At 38.5% G+C, this 16,873-nt stretch overlaps 1 protein-coding gene across 1 annotated transcript in view; it reads right to left on the reverse strand.

Moving 5' to 3' along the window:
• The window catches only part of PRTG (protogenin), an 86,152-nt gene that overhangs the window by 40,791 nt on the left and 28,488 nt on the right, over window positions 1-16,873 (reverse strand). Inside the window, 6 exon segments of the mRNA XM_074156424.1 lie at window positions 3,486-3,733; window positions 4,380-4,539; window positions 5,139-5,297; window positions 6,454-6,591; window positions 6,899-7,032; window positions 8,032-8,176. Of these exon segments, the coding sequence (XP_074012525.1) occupies window positions 3,486-3,733; window positions 4,380-4,539; window positions 5,139-5,297; window positions 6,454-6,591; window positions 6,899-7,032; window positions 8,032-8,176 (984 nt within the window).

Below are 16,873 nucleotides of genomic sequence, written 5' to 3' on the forward strand. Positions count from 1 at the left end.
CAAAAGGATCTCATTTTAGCCCTGCAAATTCTATTACATTTGATTGACACGGGTTTTTTTCTTTAATTTGGAGAAAGGCCAGTAAGAACAGACCAGAATGAGCTTCAAAAATGTTTGGCTCCTTAGTGAGTTGTTAAAAAAAAAAAAAAAAAAAAAAGGAAAAAAAAAAAGAAAGGGAAAAAAATTCTCAGCAATTCACATTAAAATATGCATAGCAATGCATGCAGCAGTCCTTGCCTTTGTTGGGCTTTATTCCTATAGAGGAAGGCTATAAAGTGGAATAAGTGTGGATAAAGCTGCTGTGTTAACGAACAATTCACACCAAGTGCATGTCAACTTAATCAAAACTCTGTAAGAGCCAGCTCCTCCTCTTCACAACTGAATTTATAAACAAAACGAAAGGCAAATTCCACCATTAAGTTTTCCCACATTTATGAATTAACTTGATAGCATTTTAATTAGACAAGATTACGAGCATCTCACAACAGACTAGTTAATGGCTTGTTAATTAGGAATTGCAAGGCACGATTTCTGACCTGCTAAACAAGATCCTTGAGCTCAAATTAAAAGGACTTGTTCTCTCATTGAATGGATTGCTAGGCCTCATGCAGAGGCCCTAATGAAACAGCCATAATAGAGAACAAGGCTTGCCTTCCACCACAATCAGTGTTCCCTTTGTGCCTTTTCTAAATCACTAACAAGGAATTAACACACTCCAACATGCACGCTCATCAGACTCTTATTCTTCTTGCTACTATGACCCTGATTTGAATGTAAAATATTCTGCTTAAAGAAACAAAAAACAAAAACACAAAAAACCACCTGTTAGTTTCTTCAACTAACTTGATTAAAACACTAACTTTTTTTTTTTTAATAGGGAAGAGGACCTGAACCTGTTTTTACAGTGAAACATCAGAATACTCGAGTTGTGAAATGTAAGGATGAGTGATGGTATCTTTTGTATTCAAAGCACCCACCACATTGTGAAGTCTACAGAAAAAACTCTACAGAACTGTATATTATTAGTGTATTATCCAGTTTTCCTTTCTGTTTAAAGTTTATGGAATCACAAACATCAGTACAACTTCGGAGACTTCGCAAGCACTGTTTTTCTTTTGCAATAAAATGTTCTTTACTCACACTGAAAAATGTGGTTCCTAAGCAAAACAAAAGAGCAATATATGAACACAAATGTATAAAGTAAAAAGTTATACATGAGAAGCTTTAAGCAAGTAAGATATACTCTAGTTAAGTCAGATACATCTGAGATAATTTTTAATCTTCATTAGGGTCTGACACGGGGTGTCAGGGCGAACTGGGGAAAGACAGCCTGAAAGGAATAATGAAGGCAATTCATACAAACTATTTAATTAATACGTAACTAGATAATTAATACATAATTATCAAGAATTCTTACAGAGTAAATAAGGTGTTGACAATGTCAACAGTCTATGTTAGCACCTCTATGGCCTGGTGTGGTGTGAATATAATCAAAAGATTTTCCTTAATATTTAATTTGCATTTGTTTAAATATAGTTGCTTCTAAATTTTCATTAGAGAGATGGCTGATGTGATACTTTCTCACAAAAGCATATTCTAGGTTTTTAATAATGCCTCTGATATGTAGGTAACATCCTCAGAAAGGTTTACAGTCTATCACTTAAACAGCAATTACTTTTACAGCAGTGCAGTCCACTAGCCTTTGAAGCTCAATATCTTTTTCTATGAAAAAACACTTTTGTCTTGTTGTGTCCTGATGTAGATCTTCTGGTACTACCCAATTGTGTTACCAAAGAAAAAATGCATGGAAATCACCTACATTTTGATTCCCATCACTGTAATTACTCCTCTTAACACAGCCTTCTCCGCTCTACCTGTGTGGATGTGAAAGGATGCACAACAGCATTTACTAAATATAGTAAATACCCAAAGACAGTCTGGAAAGATGAAAAAAAATGGGTATTTGGGAAAGCAAGTTCAAATAAATCAGAGGGATTTTGTTTCGTTGCTTGCTTTTATTTGGAGTTTGTTTTGTTTTTTAAAACCAAGACAAGTTACAACCTCATTTCACAAGATATAACCTTTGAGTAAGCAAATGAAGCAGGGACTGCAAAATGATTTTACAGAAAAGACATTTCAGAAGATACCTCCTTTCACTTCTGTTCAAGAGTATTTCCTGCACAAATACATGCTTCCCTAAGGACAGTTTTCCAGTTTTCTTTGAAGTTATTTGGTCTCTGCTCTCTACACTAGCACTGGACATACAATTACCCAGATAAGTTATCTAGTGTGACTTTATTCATATTAGCTTTAAGAGGGGGTTGTGAGCACAATACCTCAGTGACTGAAAGTATGGGGGGTAAATTCCTGCACCTCTTGTCCTCATTATCTTCTAAAACTCTTTCCTTCCTTCCTTCAGACAAAATTCTCTTGTGTCCTGAAATATCCCACTTGCAAAAGCAAAGGCAGCTATTCCTGCATCAGTATTAGAGTAATTAAGCTGTCCTTCCTGTCCTCTGCTTAGCAGATGGCAGACTGGTATTCCACACAGAGCTGAGCATCTGCGGTCCTGTCCTTGAATAAACCACTTACTGAATAGAAATGGAAAAAGAAATCACTCCTAGAAAACAGAGCTGCATCACAGCTTAGTTTAAGCCATTCACCTAACAAATTTTCAAGTCACTTGTCAATCACTTCTCCTGCTTATGAAGAATGCCTGTTTTCTATCACCTTACAGATTACCTTAATTTAAAGCAATTACATAATACTAAGGGTTTTTTAAATGTCTAGTTACTCATTTTTATTCTAACTATCCATTCCCTTTTATATAGAAATTGATATATCATTTCAGAGACTAGGACAAACCACCCATGGCTATTTCAGCATATTTTAGAGTTTGAGTATACTTTTCTCACTATAGGAGACGAAGGGTTAAAAGGAGAGCAGATTTTACCATTCAGCCAATATCCATTCTAAGATAAGATAGTTAAAGTCAATAAAATATCAATTATTCTACTCAAAAATATATGAAAGCCAGTAAAGTCACTAGAATTTGGGCAGCTAGATAAAAGAGCTGTCTCTGGTGAAAAGTTCAACTCTGTAAGCCTCAGGGTTCGGTATGCTCTGTGCTTCCCTGCCAAGCATACGCACACAAGAGAGTAGGTAGAAGCTCCTGCTGAGGACAGAGGGAAACCCAGATAGTAGTATGGAGCCCCCAGAGGTTTTAAAGCCCATTCCTAGCTTCAAAATCTGCTCACTGGAGTGACCAGACAAGGGTGACTTGGAAGAACACTCAGTCCCACAAATGAGATGATGTGAAAAAAGCATTTTTCCCCAGGCACATCTATTGATTACAATATGCATTTATACGCTGGTATGGTTGGATGCAGTCCTGGTTATGAACCATTCAAATTTGACAGTCTTTGCAAAAACATCCAAGTTCTTACCACACACTAGTTAAATAGCATTTAAATCAAACTGCTTACCTTCTGCTTTCATGTAATGCACGGAGTATGCAATCACTTTGTCTGAATTGTACAGCGGCCTCTCCCATGCTAGTAGGATCGCTGAGCTTGACATTGTTTCAGCATGGACATTATAAGGTGCACTGGGTCTGTCTTCTGACATAACTACAGTAAGCCTGGCTCTGGAGAGAATAGATCCCTGGCTATTCTCAGCCATGCACTGATAAATGGCATCGTCTTCAGGAATGATCTGGTTAATCACCAATTTACTGAATCCAAAAGGAAGAAAAAGGGGGAAAAAAGCTCACATTGTGGGTAAACTCAGCTCTACATAATTCAAAAATAGTTGGGTTTGCCCCTGCTTCATGAATTTTGTATAACTGACTTCCACGCCACAAACTCTTCTCTTAGAAGCAGATGTGTAGCTGTGAAATTTAGCAACTGGAAGTGTTCCTCAAAACCTGCCATATTTATGTTCTTGCCTGCAAAGGCAGGCACAGTGAAAAGAAACGTATAAATCTATTCCCCGCCTGCAGAAAGCACAACCTTAAGATTGTCATATCTTAACCAAGTCTTTAATATGAGCTGCTCACTATACAGAAGTAGTTAATTGGAGCCTCAAACAGCTAGGAAGATTCTAGTCTCTGCTACACTACTGTAAATCTAGAGCAACTGTGTGGTGAAAACACCTCAGTTTCCCCCCCCAGGTAAGGCAGCAATCACAACAGCTTTGCTGAGGATTTTAGGTATTGACTAATCTGCATTTCTTCTGCCAAGGAAATATCATAACTACATTTAATGCCCAATTTAATGTTTACTTGAGTTATATCTTGCTTGGCTGTATTTAGTTACTGGAATTTCATCCTTTGGCAGCATATCACTAGCATAACTCTCATACAGCAATTGTAATCTTACCTGTTGTACATTTTTATTCTACCATTGGAGTGTATTCTCCTTCCATTTTTTAACCATGAAATTTTGGGGGCAGGATTTCCTTCCGCCTGACAAGCGAAACGAGCGGTACCAGCTCTAGGCCTTGTTAAACTTTCCGGCCATTCCACAAATGAAGGTGGAGCTACAGGTAAGTAACAAGGGGAAAAAAAAATAAAATCAAGCCCCCACAAATGCAAGGACAGTCAGAATAATAATGACTTTTCCACACACAAACCTCTCTCCTCAGGCCACTCAAATACACATATACCCATGCAGAAAGCACATTCCATATAAACAAAGCACATTTGTTTAGATGCATACTATCTGCACAGATAGCAACATTTCTATGCACTTTTGTTATGCATTTAGTAATACAAACAAATCAAACTCCAGCCTATGACATACTGCTCAAAAAGCATACATATATATTACATACTTCTGCTTTGTTACAGGATTTTTTTCTGTGTTGAAAGCCTGTCTTCCCAGCAAACATTGCACCTGGGTATCTCCAAGGGCAAATGAACTACTAATTTATAACTCAAACGTTGAGTATCTGACACTTCTCATCTAAGTAAACAGAGAGAAGGCGGCAGCCACACTTCTGTGATCTGTTTCATCTCTGCAGTCTCCCTACAGCCCTTGGTGAGCTACGTTTGAGATAAAAAATTCAGCACAGTACATAGCACAGCTCGAGACAGACACAAGTTGTTAAACACCCAGTGGAAGTCAAAGCAGGCTCACCGAGCACAGTGAGAGTTGCCATTGCGACTGTGAAGTTCCGTGTGCCTGGAATGGTGGCTCGACAGACGTACACGCCTGCGTGCTGCACCTTTACGTCAGAGATCATGAGGTTTCCATTTCCAAGGACACGGGTATTGAAGACATCAATGGACTTATGATCTATTTGAGAGAGTGGGAGAAGCGTGGTTACAAGGCTGTTCAATGTATCTAAATAACTTACCTGAATAGGATTGCCTAGGCAGTAATGGCACAGATTAGATTTTAAAAGTCAAAAGATGCAAAGGAAAAATCACAGATGAGCTTTCAGAGGTTTCCATTTTGCATTTGCTTTGCTCTTCGCTCTAGTGACCTGCCCATTCAGATGGCTGGGTCTCACCACTTGGTAAGTGGTTCATATTCACCATCACAGCGAAAAAACCTAATGCCGTTTTCCCAGTTAGCCTCCCCAGTTGCCTTGCGCTACAATTCAGTTCATCACTACCAACATCCACATCATCTTTCCAAACAGGGATCATCAATCTCCTTCTGAATTATGCTGGGGAAAAAATATGGTAATCAAATATACTCATATTTTCTTCTATTTTCACAGCAAATGCTCTATGACTGTTCGGTAACTTTTTTCTTACTTGTTTGTCTGTAAGAGCCATTGAATAAACCAGGAAATATATGTTTATTTCTCCCACTTGTAGAAATAAAAAGGTAAAACTTTTCATGCTTCTACAGGCACAGCCCTGACTTTCACAGTTAGGCACACGTCAGAATAAAAGCAGAGGTAGTTTTCATGGAAAAATGTGATGTGCTGATGAATGTTATTATTCTTACTGCAGTCCCTCTCTTCTCCCCTTCCAGGCAGACTATTTGGGGTTTGACTAAACCTGTCCATAGTCCAAATGGCCCATTAACACAAGGTCCAAATCACATTCATATACTGCTTCTAAGAAGAGAGGGAGAAACATTTACAGGTTTGTTTCATAGGATGCAACCACTCCAACCTGCCCTTACTCACCATTGCTTCTACTTCAAGTCACAGATCACTGGAGGTTACCACCGTACCCAACACTTTGCCCACATGGCGCTGAGGGCAGTGCAGGATTGACAGCAGAAGTGGGAAGTCTAAAGCCTCAGAAAACCTCAGGGCTTCTTAAAAGCAGTATGGAAGTATGCAACTAAAAGTGTTTCACTTATCCCACCCTAACCTAATCGTTACCTACTACATGAAACCTCAGCACAGTAACCTAATTGCTGAAATCCTTTCTTTCCAGTTTCACTTCCTTTCCACAGGCTGAAGGTCACATGCTGTAATTTTAAGACCTACCTAACCGGCTCCATGAGATGATTGGCTTTGGATTCCCTGTGGCTACACACTCCAGTATGACAGTTTGATGAAGAGATGCGGTAATGTTTTGAGGACCAGCTATTATAGATGGCTTGTGAAAAGGCTTCAAGTCTGAGGCTTTGGAGGAAAAAAGAATACAAAAAAATCATCAAAGAAAGTGAGAACAATTAAACTCAATTAAATAGGAAATAAAATTACCTTTTTTTAAGGAGGCTTAGAATTAAATTTACACCAAAGCCTTATTTCAGTAATTGTGGAAACTTACACTGAACAATATTTTAGCCACAGGATACAAGCAAGCAAAATTATTATTTGGGCAAGTGATTCAGAGGACAGTTACAGGTCTTCAACTCACATAAGTGTTTTTGCTATAACGTAAAGAAGAATATAATGCCTTTAAAAAAAAATCTCACATGGTGAGTACCTGGAATAACACTCAGCACTGCCTCAGTGCTTTTACGTCTATTGGCTATTGTTGTGGCAACACATCGATAATTCCCAGCATCCTTCTGTTCAACACCATAAATTTGAAGAACTCCTGTAGGTAGAGCGGTTATCCTGTCACAGAAACAAAAAAAGAAACGTGGATAAATATTCAGCCAATGAACACCATCATGGAATTAACTACTTGATTTACAAACAACCTACAGTGCCTTGAGAACAGCAGGCTGGTGACTCAAAAACATTTTCTATATATTACTCACCTCCCTGCATTTCTGAACCAGAGGCGAGATTCCCCCCAGCATCACGATGAGAGCAGAGGAATTTACTTTCAACAAGCAGATCTTTCTCACCCTCAGAAGCAACCATCCTAACCTTCTTCAGCCAGCTACTACATTCATACTATTCAGGTTGGCAGATTTTTGGTAGCAATTTCTGATACACTGTCATAACTGATATACGGTTCCCAGAAACCCATCTATACTTTCAATTTTTATGTTTCTCTTTTTATCTTCCTTCGCATGCTAGGTATTTTAGACATGTTGAACGAAAGTTACATGTCGAGAGAATGGGTAGGTTCAACAAATAGCATCTGGACAGCGAAAGAACCTAACAGGCTGTATGCTGTTCATATTCAAGTTAATCAATTCAAAAGAAGTCACCCTGCGCAGAATTTCCCTAGCACGAAATGTTTAAACTCAATTTTCTGTACATATAAATCTTTCTTTGCCCTCTAAAGAAAAATAGGTTCAGCATCAATTCCTCTGTGAAAGCAATACCTCTAGTTCAAACCACCCCCCAGCCCAAGTCCATCCATTCTGTATCCCACAGCAACTCCCATTCCTGAAGAGGACTTCATACAAAACTCTCCAATGACAATCCATTGGCCAATGATTACTGTGTAGACAATAGCAGGTGATTCTGGTCTGCACTCATATGTCTGTTTAAAATTCATTAGCAACATAACTATTACTAGCTATTTTAATAGCTGACATACAGTACACATGGAACCTTTTTTATGGAATGGCATCGCAAGTATTCAGATTTTCTTCTTGTAGCAGGCTCAAAAATATCACAGGAAATAAACAACATGCTAAAATGTGTAACTCTACATACCTGTCCATGACTAAAGGTAAAGTTGTTCGATTCACTTCCCATGTCACAGTAGCAGGAGGATTTGCTGTTATTTTACAGGCAAATCGAGCTACTCCACCTTCTTGGACCTCAGTTGAAAGTGGCTGGACTTCAAAAGCAGAAATGGCTAAAAATAAGTGAACATTGAATTTAAAGGACTAAAGTGAGGAAAAATTCTTCACTAAACCAAACTCCGGATCACAGATCAACTTGCAAAAATACCCACAAATAGTTCAAATAGCCATCTTTTCTACATGCAAAGATAGGTCTAATTACCTTGGTCAACTTTGCTCGATAGCATTGTTTCATTCGTTGAAGACTTACTTAAAATAACTTTGCTTTAACCTAATTCGGTACAAAAATGTTTCCAAAAAATGAAAATGACACTCTCAAATAGAATTAAGCATAGGAATTGACTGGCACACAGCTGGAAAGCATATCAATTATTAAACTACTGAAGTTCATGTCAGTGCAACTCGTTTAGGACTGAGCCCACTATACTTAAAAAAAAAAAAAAAAAAAATCTGACTGCAATAGAAAATGTCCAAAACAACACTTGGTTCCTGACAGTCATAATTTAGTTCTTTAATAATACTCATTTTAGTAAAAGCATTTAGATACTAGTATGAGTTCACAATTGACAAGAAAAAGAAATCAAACCCAAAAAGATCTCAGTAAGTTTAACCATATAAGAACACTTTCATCCCAACAGTCTGAGTGGTCACTGACATCATGTCTGATGCACAGAGCATCAATATAATTTCAAGCATTTACAACTTAAGGAGTTCACAAAATTCAGCCAATTGAAGTGGCAGATCAATAAATACCTTCCAGCTGACAGACAGCTAAGAAATTTATCAGTAGTTGGATTTCTTTGCTCAGAAAATAAAAGCCAAAGGGAAAGGAATACAAACCTCTCTAATTAATTGCTCCATTTACTGCTACTTACAACATAATTAACAGAAAGAACAACTCTTCAGAGGCAAATCCCTTTGTATAACTTGCAACTCAAATAATTCCACACACATTTCCACCTCCATAATGCACATATGCACAATCACTGCATAAACTTAATGGTACTGATTTGTTTTTTAAAAAATCAGATTTCAAATAAATTTCTACTCCTGTATAAATTATATAAAACATTATTTCAATAGATAAACCAGTTTTGTGTTGAAAGAATTCTTCTATTTTACTTGTTTATTAATGGTTTTTCATCCTATTTACTCCAAAATGCAATATCCTTTTGCGTAGAGGATGCACACAGTACTGATGCACAGCAAGCATTCTAATGAATGCTCTCCATCCCTTGTCATTTTAATGCTACTGCATAGCGTCAACAGACAAACAGGGCAGTGTGAAGGAAATGTGACTACCTGGTTGCTTTCCCCTCCATGCACAAATTAACTCCTAAAACGGACCCAACTACCTATCTTAAAGATTTCTATTACTAGTATACCTATTTCCTGTCCCAGGATCAATCCTTTTTTTGCACTGCGTTCCTGTAGTTGCATGAGTAGGACAGGAACGAGCGTTCCTAATCATACCAGCAGAGTTAAAGTGTTGCAGCTTTGTGAACAGACCTCCCCAAGATTGTGATTAACAAGACAACCAAACTGCCTTGTACAGCAAAATCACCTAAAAGCAGTTGTGGCCCCATGATGCAAACACCACATCTGTTGAAAAATAGGTCTGGCACCTCAAATGTCATTCAGACGCCCAGGACACAAGCAGATGTGCTGCTGGCATCCATTTTTATAAAGAGTCCAGTGCTTCTGGCAGTGGGTCCCCACAGTTCCAGCACACTCTGCAGCCTGTTCCCTACGCACCTTCACTGCAGACAGAGCTAGCCTCTCTCACCACCAGAATTTAACCCAGTTCCCTATGTTCCACTTTTTTAATTTACGAGCAGTACCGGGTTCAAGAACAAATGAAAAAACCCCACAATTTGCATAAAGATGTTACAACACAAGTCTTACATTTAAAGCCTGTTGAGGGGAGACAGAAAACAGTTCTCTCCTTAAACAGATTTTCTTTCAATTGCTAAGGAATCATCAGAAGAAAAAAAGATACTTAATAGTTCTTTGCCTACCTACAGAAGTTCAGCTTCACAGAGCAGACAGACTCAGTGCAAGTCAAATCACCTGCACATATACCATCTTGTTCCCAAAACTCTGAAATTTCTGGATTTGCTTTCTGCTGAATTTGATGCAGTCCAACTCTCCTGTAGTTTGCCACTACAGAAGAGAGCAGTGAGAAAAAGGGGAAGGAAAAAAAAAAGCATCCAGGCTTGTCTTACTTCCTCCCTTCCCTCCTTCTCCATTCTAATTCCTTTCTACACAGAAAACGTGTTCACGTGGAGTCAGACTCATATTTCCCTAGTAAGGTTCTTAACAGATTTTCTAACAGAAAATATAGTGCTTTGCATTCTTCATTTATTTAGTGAAAGTATGACGTAGCAAACCAGGCAAGCCTGCTTAGCTTTCAAAATAAGATCTCTAGGAATGTAACGAAGGCATATACAGTAAGAACAACAGAAATCAACGTAACACAGGTTTCAGAGCCATCATGTAGCACAGCTGCACCACACAGCCAGTGGCACAAGAAAGGACCATTTTAACAATGCAGAAAATACACAGTCTTACCACAGCAAAGCTCTTGCACACCTTTTAAGTTTTGTCTCCATAGAAACTATAAAAACCACACCCAGAATTTTCTTACATTGGTACAATTATTTAAAGGGACAGAGTAAGACAACAGAAACACAATATTAGGTTTTCATTTATGCATATAAAAAGAATGATTTATTTCCATGCATCCAGTACATTACAGCTGAAGATTAAAAACAGAAGTGACTCCCATGAACTACAAAAGAAAATGAGGAAAACCAGTATTTCACAGAACACAAAATGTCATCATGATAGCAAGCAAGAACAGATTCAGCTACACTAGTTAGAAAATCCAATGCAAGTTGGTAATTGAAGCTGATATTTAAAGAATATTTTCCCACCTGACCAGGAGCGACGCATTTCCTCAGAAAATCAATCTTTAAAGATACCAAAAGTCAGAACTACAGAGAACTGCACAAAATCTTCAGAAAAACTCATTAACATCATTAAATGTAGTTTTAGAAACAAAAAATCCCCACTTATCTCTCATCTAAATTTATACAGTGTTTATCCGTTTAGCTCAGTACTTGCTCCTTCTATAACTTGTTTCTTTGCGCAAATCTCTGTTTTCTTCTTAATTCTGACTTTATTTGTTCCAGTAAAATCTGTTTTTACAAGTCTATTGCTGTCTCGTGAAACCTGACCTCTTTGTAACAGGCTTGTTTTCATGGCAAGCACTGATACCAACTCAGAACCCCAAGAAAAAGTCATTAAAGCAGTGCTGTTAAGAGGCCAGAGCTCTATAAAATGGATAAGAAACAAAGTCTCAAGAGACATACGTTGTTCCCGAAAACAACCCTGCAAAATGCAATAAATGTAAGTGCCTTTTTATTTGAGTTTTCCCCTCTTCTCCAGTCTATTTAATCATTTTGTTCCCAGATTTATAGCCAAAAGAAAACAATTAATGTTACTCCGAGAACCTGATGCTCCTGCCCTTTTTAACTTGCAAGGTACCAAATTCTGCTTACAGAAGAAGAGAACAATAGCTAGAAACTTTATTTACTATTATAAGCTCCTGCAATTTATGTGATGGGAACATGTGTTTGTATAGTTACTTTTAAGTATGAATATCTTTGATGGTATAAAACACACAGTTTTGTCCAATAAAGTTACCTATGCAGAGAGAAATCAGAGTTCAGTTCTGGTATGAGTTCCCTCATTTACCATTGAGGCAAATATCCACAGGCTCAAAACCCAAATGATTACTTGCTGTCATACGCTGATTTAATATCAGAGAAACACTGCCGGTGTCTCCTGCACCATATATGGATTGAATATTATCCTGCATGCATGCAAAAAATAATTTGTGTACCTAAATAGGTTTACACAGATTTAACTATTAAGGTACAAAAAAGTAAAAGTTAAGAAGCTCATCCTTCACATCTTTTTCATTTGTTTGTTTAAATACAGAAGCAATCCTTCACTCAATTGAAAAAAAAAAAAAAAAAAGAAAAGAGAGAAACAAAGACAAAGAAGAACACAACACAACACACACCTACTTCATTCACTCCTGAAATGAAGTCCTGAAGCTCATTCCAACACAAACCCAGGTGACTTGTTCCCTTAAATGCTGCACTTTCTACTCACACACTTTGAGTCATTAAGTGATTTTCTGAATAAGCTTTCTTAAGAGGTTAAAAAAAATTTCCAACAACCTACATGTTCATCATTGTTAAAGTTGCTGGTTTCATCACAGCTGACACTAGCCCAAGACTGGACTGTAACTGTATAATAAAGAAACTGAGAGAATGTAAGATAAAGCCCCTGAACTGAAACAGTAGCACAGAATTGGGTTTCATGTAACCAGGATGCAGCAAATACTGAGAAACTCTCCAGCACATGACATAGACCACTTAAGTGTTTCTCAAGAGATAATGGCCACTCAGTTAGATGAACTGCTCAGGTGGAAAGAACAAAAGTGCATAATGCCATTTGTAGAACTTGTGTGTTAATGCTATTGAGAATTACACAATAGCCCTAACCCTTCAAATGAAACCAAGAATCTTTTACTTTTTTTTTTTTTAATTCTCAGGTGAAGAGGTTTCATTTGAGAAAAATAAACTTACATGTTAAAGAAGAGCTATGGCTTTTTCCAAAGAAATGCATTTCAGAACAGCACATGATAAATTTAATATCAAATTTTCTCGATCTAGTTTTCATGATGCGCTCTCACTCTGAAACAATGTTTAAAAATGCAACAAATATACATGCATATTAGATTTTAGTACAGAAGCCAAGTTGCGCATATTTTCCTTGAGTTTAGTGCAATTTCTCATTCCTTGCAGGAGCAAGGCTTAAAATAGATTATGAAAAGAGTTCTGTCATGCTTTTGGTATATGGACACATATTTCCAAATTATTTGCTACTCAAATGACACACTCTGGTCTGAATCTGGATCGGAAGTAACCTTTACATGAGTACTAACAGATCCGGGCAGGCAGCGAGACTACAGACACACAGCTATTCTCCCTATTTCTGTTGAAGCAGCTGGAGCACACAGAGCTGGAGCTGCCATCAAGTAATCTCATGGGTGGATCTTTGCTGAGTTTCCCAGGAGATGCGAGTAAAAATTAAATAAAGTATTTGGGATCTCAAGTTCGGCTTAATACATACAGTTCAGAGGTGAATGTCACACAAATGGAGCAATATGGGTAAAGTTTTTCATAACGGTAAGTGAAAAGGGATTACTGTGAAAGGGTGCTCTGTATGCGCTACCACAAGCATAGCGATATCTTACATTCAGCCTTAAACTTTTAATCAAGGGTTGTTTGACCTAGAATTACTATTTTTAAAATGTGAGGCATAAGAATGAGAGGTTCCAGGGGAAAACAGAACCTGACCTGTAAGGGAAGATTAAAAGACCTGGGACCTGATTAGCCCTGGGAAAGGAAACTGAAGAGAGAAGTGACAGTCTTACAAATATACAAAGGAGGAGATATTAGAGAGGACAGGAAGTGATGAATCTCATTAATTAGTAAGAACAGAAAAAGCAGGAAGAGGCTTTAGCTCTAGAAGGGGAAGTTCAGGTGAGGTTGCTAAAGGGAAATGTATTAGTCAGGAGCAGGCAAGTAAGGGAGGTGATAAAACTGCTAGCAAGAGGGGAGCCTGGGCTGTGGGCTGTTACCTACCTGCCCTGAGGCAATGACACTGCTCCTGCCACTTTCCTCACACCAAATGCTACAGTAAAGATCCTTTCACAAAGAAAATAATTTTGTCCTTCAGAAAAATCCAGAATCTAGTAGCGTTTTGGGTTTTTTCCGCCCAAGCAAAAAGACAATTCAGAGTAGATTTGTATAAAGAGGCTCTTCAGTTTTCCATCCCTCGGCCTTCCCCTCCTACTTTCCCTTTCATTCTTCTTTGCTCTTCAGAGCTTTATCAATACATTTTGCATTGATAGGCCCTAAAAATCTGTGGAGATAAGATAATGAAGCTAGTACATAAACAAAAGGGCATCTAAGACAGAGGCAGTGCCGACAGCACCCCTTGCTGACGTGTCAGTCACACACTGATCACTGATCCCCTGAGGCGTGCCACCCCCAGCCTCACCTGGGACCGCTATTGCTGGGCAATGGTCTGTACACTTACTGTTCAACAGCTGATGCATTTCAATAGCTTGATCCATACCCTTACACAGTTCCATTCTTTTTGAGCTAAGTGAGTCAATAAACTTATTTTGGAGAAAAAAGTGACCAGATGATCAACAGGTACAGGAAGGAGTTTCTGATGCCTCAACGGATCTTCAACTACCTTGGAAAGAGGACAACAGCCCTACTGGTTTTGAAAAACAAAACATCAGCCTACTCATTTAAAATGATACATTCAGGATTTGAACACAAGTTGAATTGGAGATAAGTTTTACAGCAACACAAACCTAAACTGTTCAGTCTTTAATCTGTAGAGGCTGCAGTCTGCAACACAGTGCTGCTTTCTTAGAAAGACATCTGTGCAAAGAGAACAAACACAAAGTGCATGGGGAAATCCACATCTTTCAAAGCAAAATATTATTGGCTTTTTTTTAATTATGAAGCTGGTTATAACTTGTTGTGTTTCAATTTAAAATTAATAGTTTTAATTTAAAAAAACCCACAACATCATAAGGCCAACTTTGGCATACAACATACAATGATCTAATACCTAATCTAAATCTGTCTTCTTCCAGTTTGAGGCCATCACCCATCGTCATATTACTACATGCCCTTGTAAAATGTCCCTCTCCAGTGCTCTTGTAGGCGCCCTTCAGATACTGGAAGGCTGCTATAAGGTGTCCCTGGAGCCTCCTCTTCTCCAGGCTGAACAATCCCAACTCTCTCAGCCTGTCTTCATGCAAGAGGTGCTCCAGCCCTCTGATCATCTTTGTGGCCTCTGCTGGACCCACTCCAAGAGGTCCATGTCCTTCTTATGTAGGGGGCTCCAGAGCTGGACACAGTACTCCAGGCAGAGCAGAGGGGCAGAATCACCTCCCTCACCCTGCTGGCCACGCTGCTGGGGATACAGCCCAGGATACGGTTGGCTTTCTTGGCTGTGAGCGTACACTGCTGGCTCATGTCGAGCTTCTCATCCACCAACACCCAGAAGTCCCTCTCCTCAGGGCTGCTCTCAATCCATTCTCCGCCCAGCCTGTATCTGTGCTTGGGATTGCCCTGACCCACATGCAGGACCTCGCACTTGGCCTTGTTGAACTTCATGAGGTTTGCACATCATAGCTCCATACTGAAATATGGAACCCTAAACACACAGATACCTGTAAAGTCTCATAAAATAGGATTTCCAGGATGCGGGTAGGTGACAGCTCTTCAGGCATTTAAAAAGACTTGTTTCTACTAAGTTGCTAAGGAAGCAGTTTATACAACAATTCACGCAGAAGCACATAGTCTGTAAATGCCATCTAAGAGGATGTGTATTTTACTCAAGGGGTTAGGAACATGCTGCTCCTAGTTCACTAAGAAATGTAGCTACAGGTCTGATTTAAATGATAACTTAAATTCTAGATACAAGACAAACATCTCCTTTGCATTATTATTTAAAGGCAACATAATATCCTCGCAATGAAGTCACTAAAGTACCATGAATCTTCCAACTGATTCAGAACATCTTCAGTTACCACTAAATATGAATATGAAATAGCAGATATGCTCATATAAAGTATGAACCTCAGAGAACTCTAAATTATAGTAGGAACTGCTGTAAGGTTCTTGATCTAACCTGTCCTTACAGTGTCACGATGCACTCAAAAAATTTTCAGTTAACTGTTAGGCAGCTAGACCAAGACCAAACACACGGACCAGTATAATTTCCTTATAATCTCCTGTCTGAATCTCTTTACTGTCTCTTTTTTCCTGCTTAAATTGTGAATTTCTTGGCACATGGACTACAATTTTTCTGCATTTGCTCAATTACAAGCAAATGCTGCCTTCTGCATGTATGTTGTAAATGGAGATATGGCCTCAATCTTAAATCCGTTAACAAGGAAGCTGGATTTTTCCTTCCCTCAGGTTCTCTCCCTCCCCACCTTTTTTTTTTCCTAAGTATCCTTTTCAAGTTTCTCTCATTAATGTATATATTATTCAGCAGGACTACCATACTGAACATAGGTGCTACAGTTGATGAAAGAGATTATTATAATGCTCAGCTTTTCATTACAGATTCCTGTTGACTTTTTTTGATCCAAATTACCTTTGTTTTCAGTAAAAACACCACAGACAATTGAAGTAACCACATCACTGGCACTGTCTGCTCTGCAAAAACTCAGAACCTGCAGTGTTGTGGGTCAGTGAGGATGTGAGCAGGACCAAGATTGTAAGAGAAAATTTGCAAAGTGTCAGCCTGACTTTACCCAGTGAATAAATTTCCTCTGTTTAAATAGAAAAGGAGAAAGAGGAGACTAAAGTGAAAGAAGTATTACAACTATATTGATGTCCCTGTTTGGATTACTGTAGTTAATTGAAACACTTGCACAAAAAAAGTACTTTGCAAATAAGTACAAGTACATCTGAAATTGTAACTCGTTCTGGAAAGCAACCAGACAACAATCAACTGTCGTCACAGTGGAGGCACTGCTACAGCTGCAACAGCAGGAGACGAGATCAAGAGGAAATTGAATTTTACTGATATACTGTGACCAGATGAAGACAGCAGCACCATGCTAAAGACCATGT

Source organism: Numenius arquata, chromosome 11, assembly GCF_964106895.1.
Source record: "Numenius arquata chromosome 11, bNumArq3.hap1.1, whole genome shotgun sequence".
NCBI lineage: Eukaryota > Metazoa > Chordata > Aves > Charadriiformes > Scolopacidae > Numenius > Numenius arquata.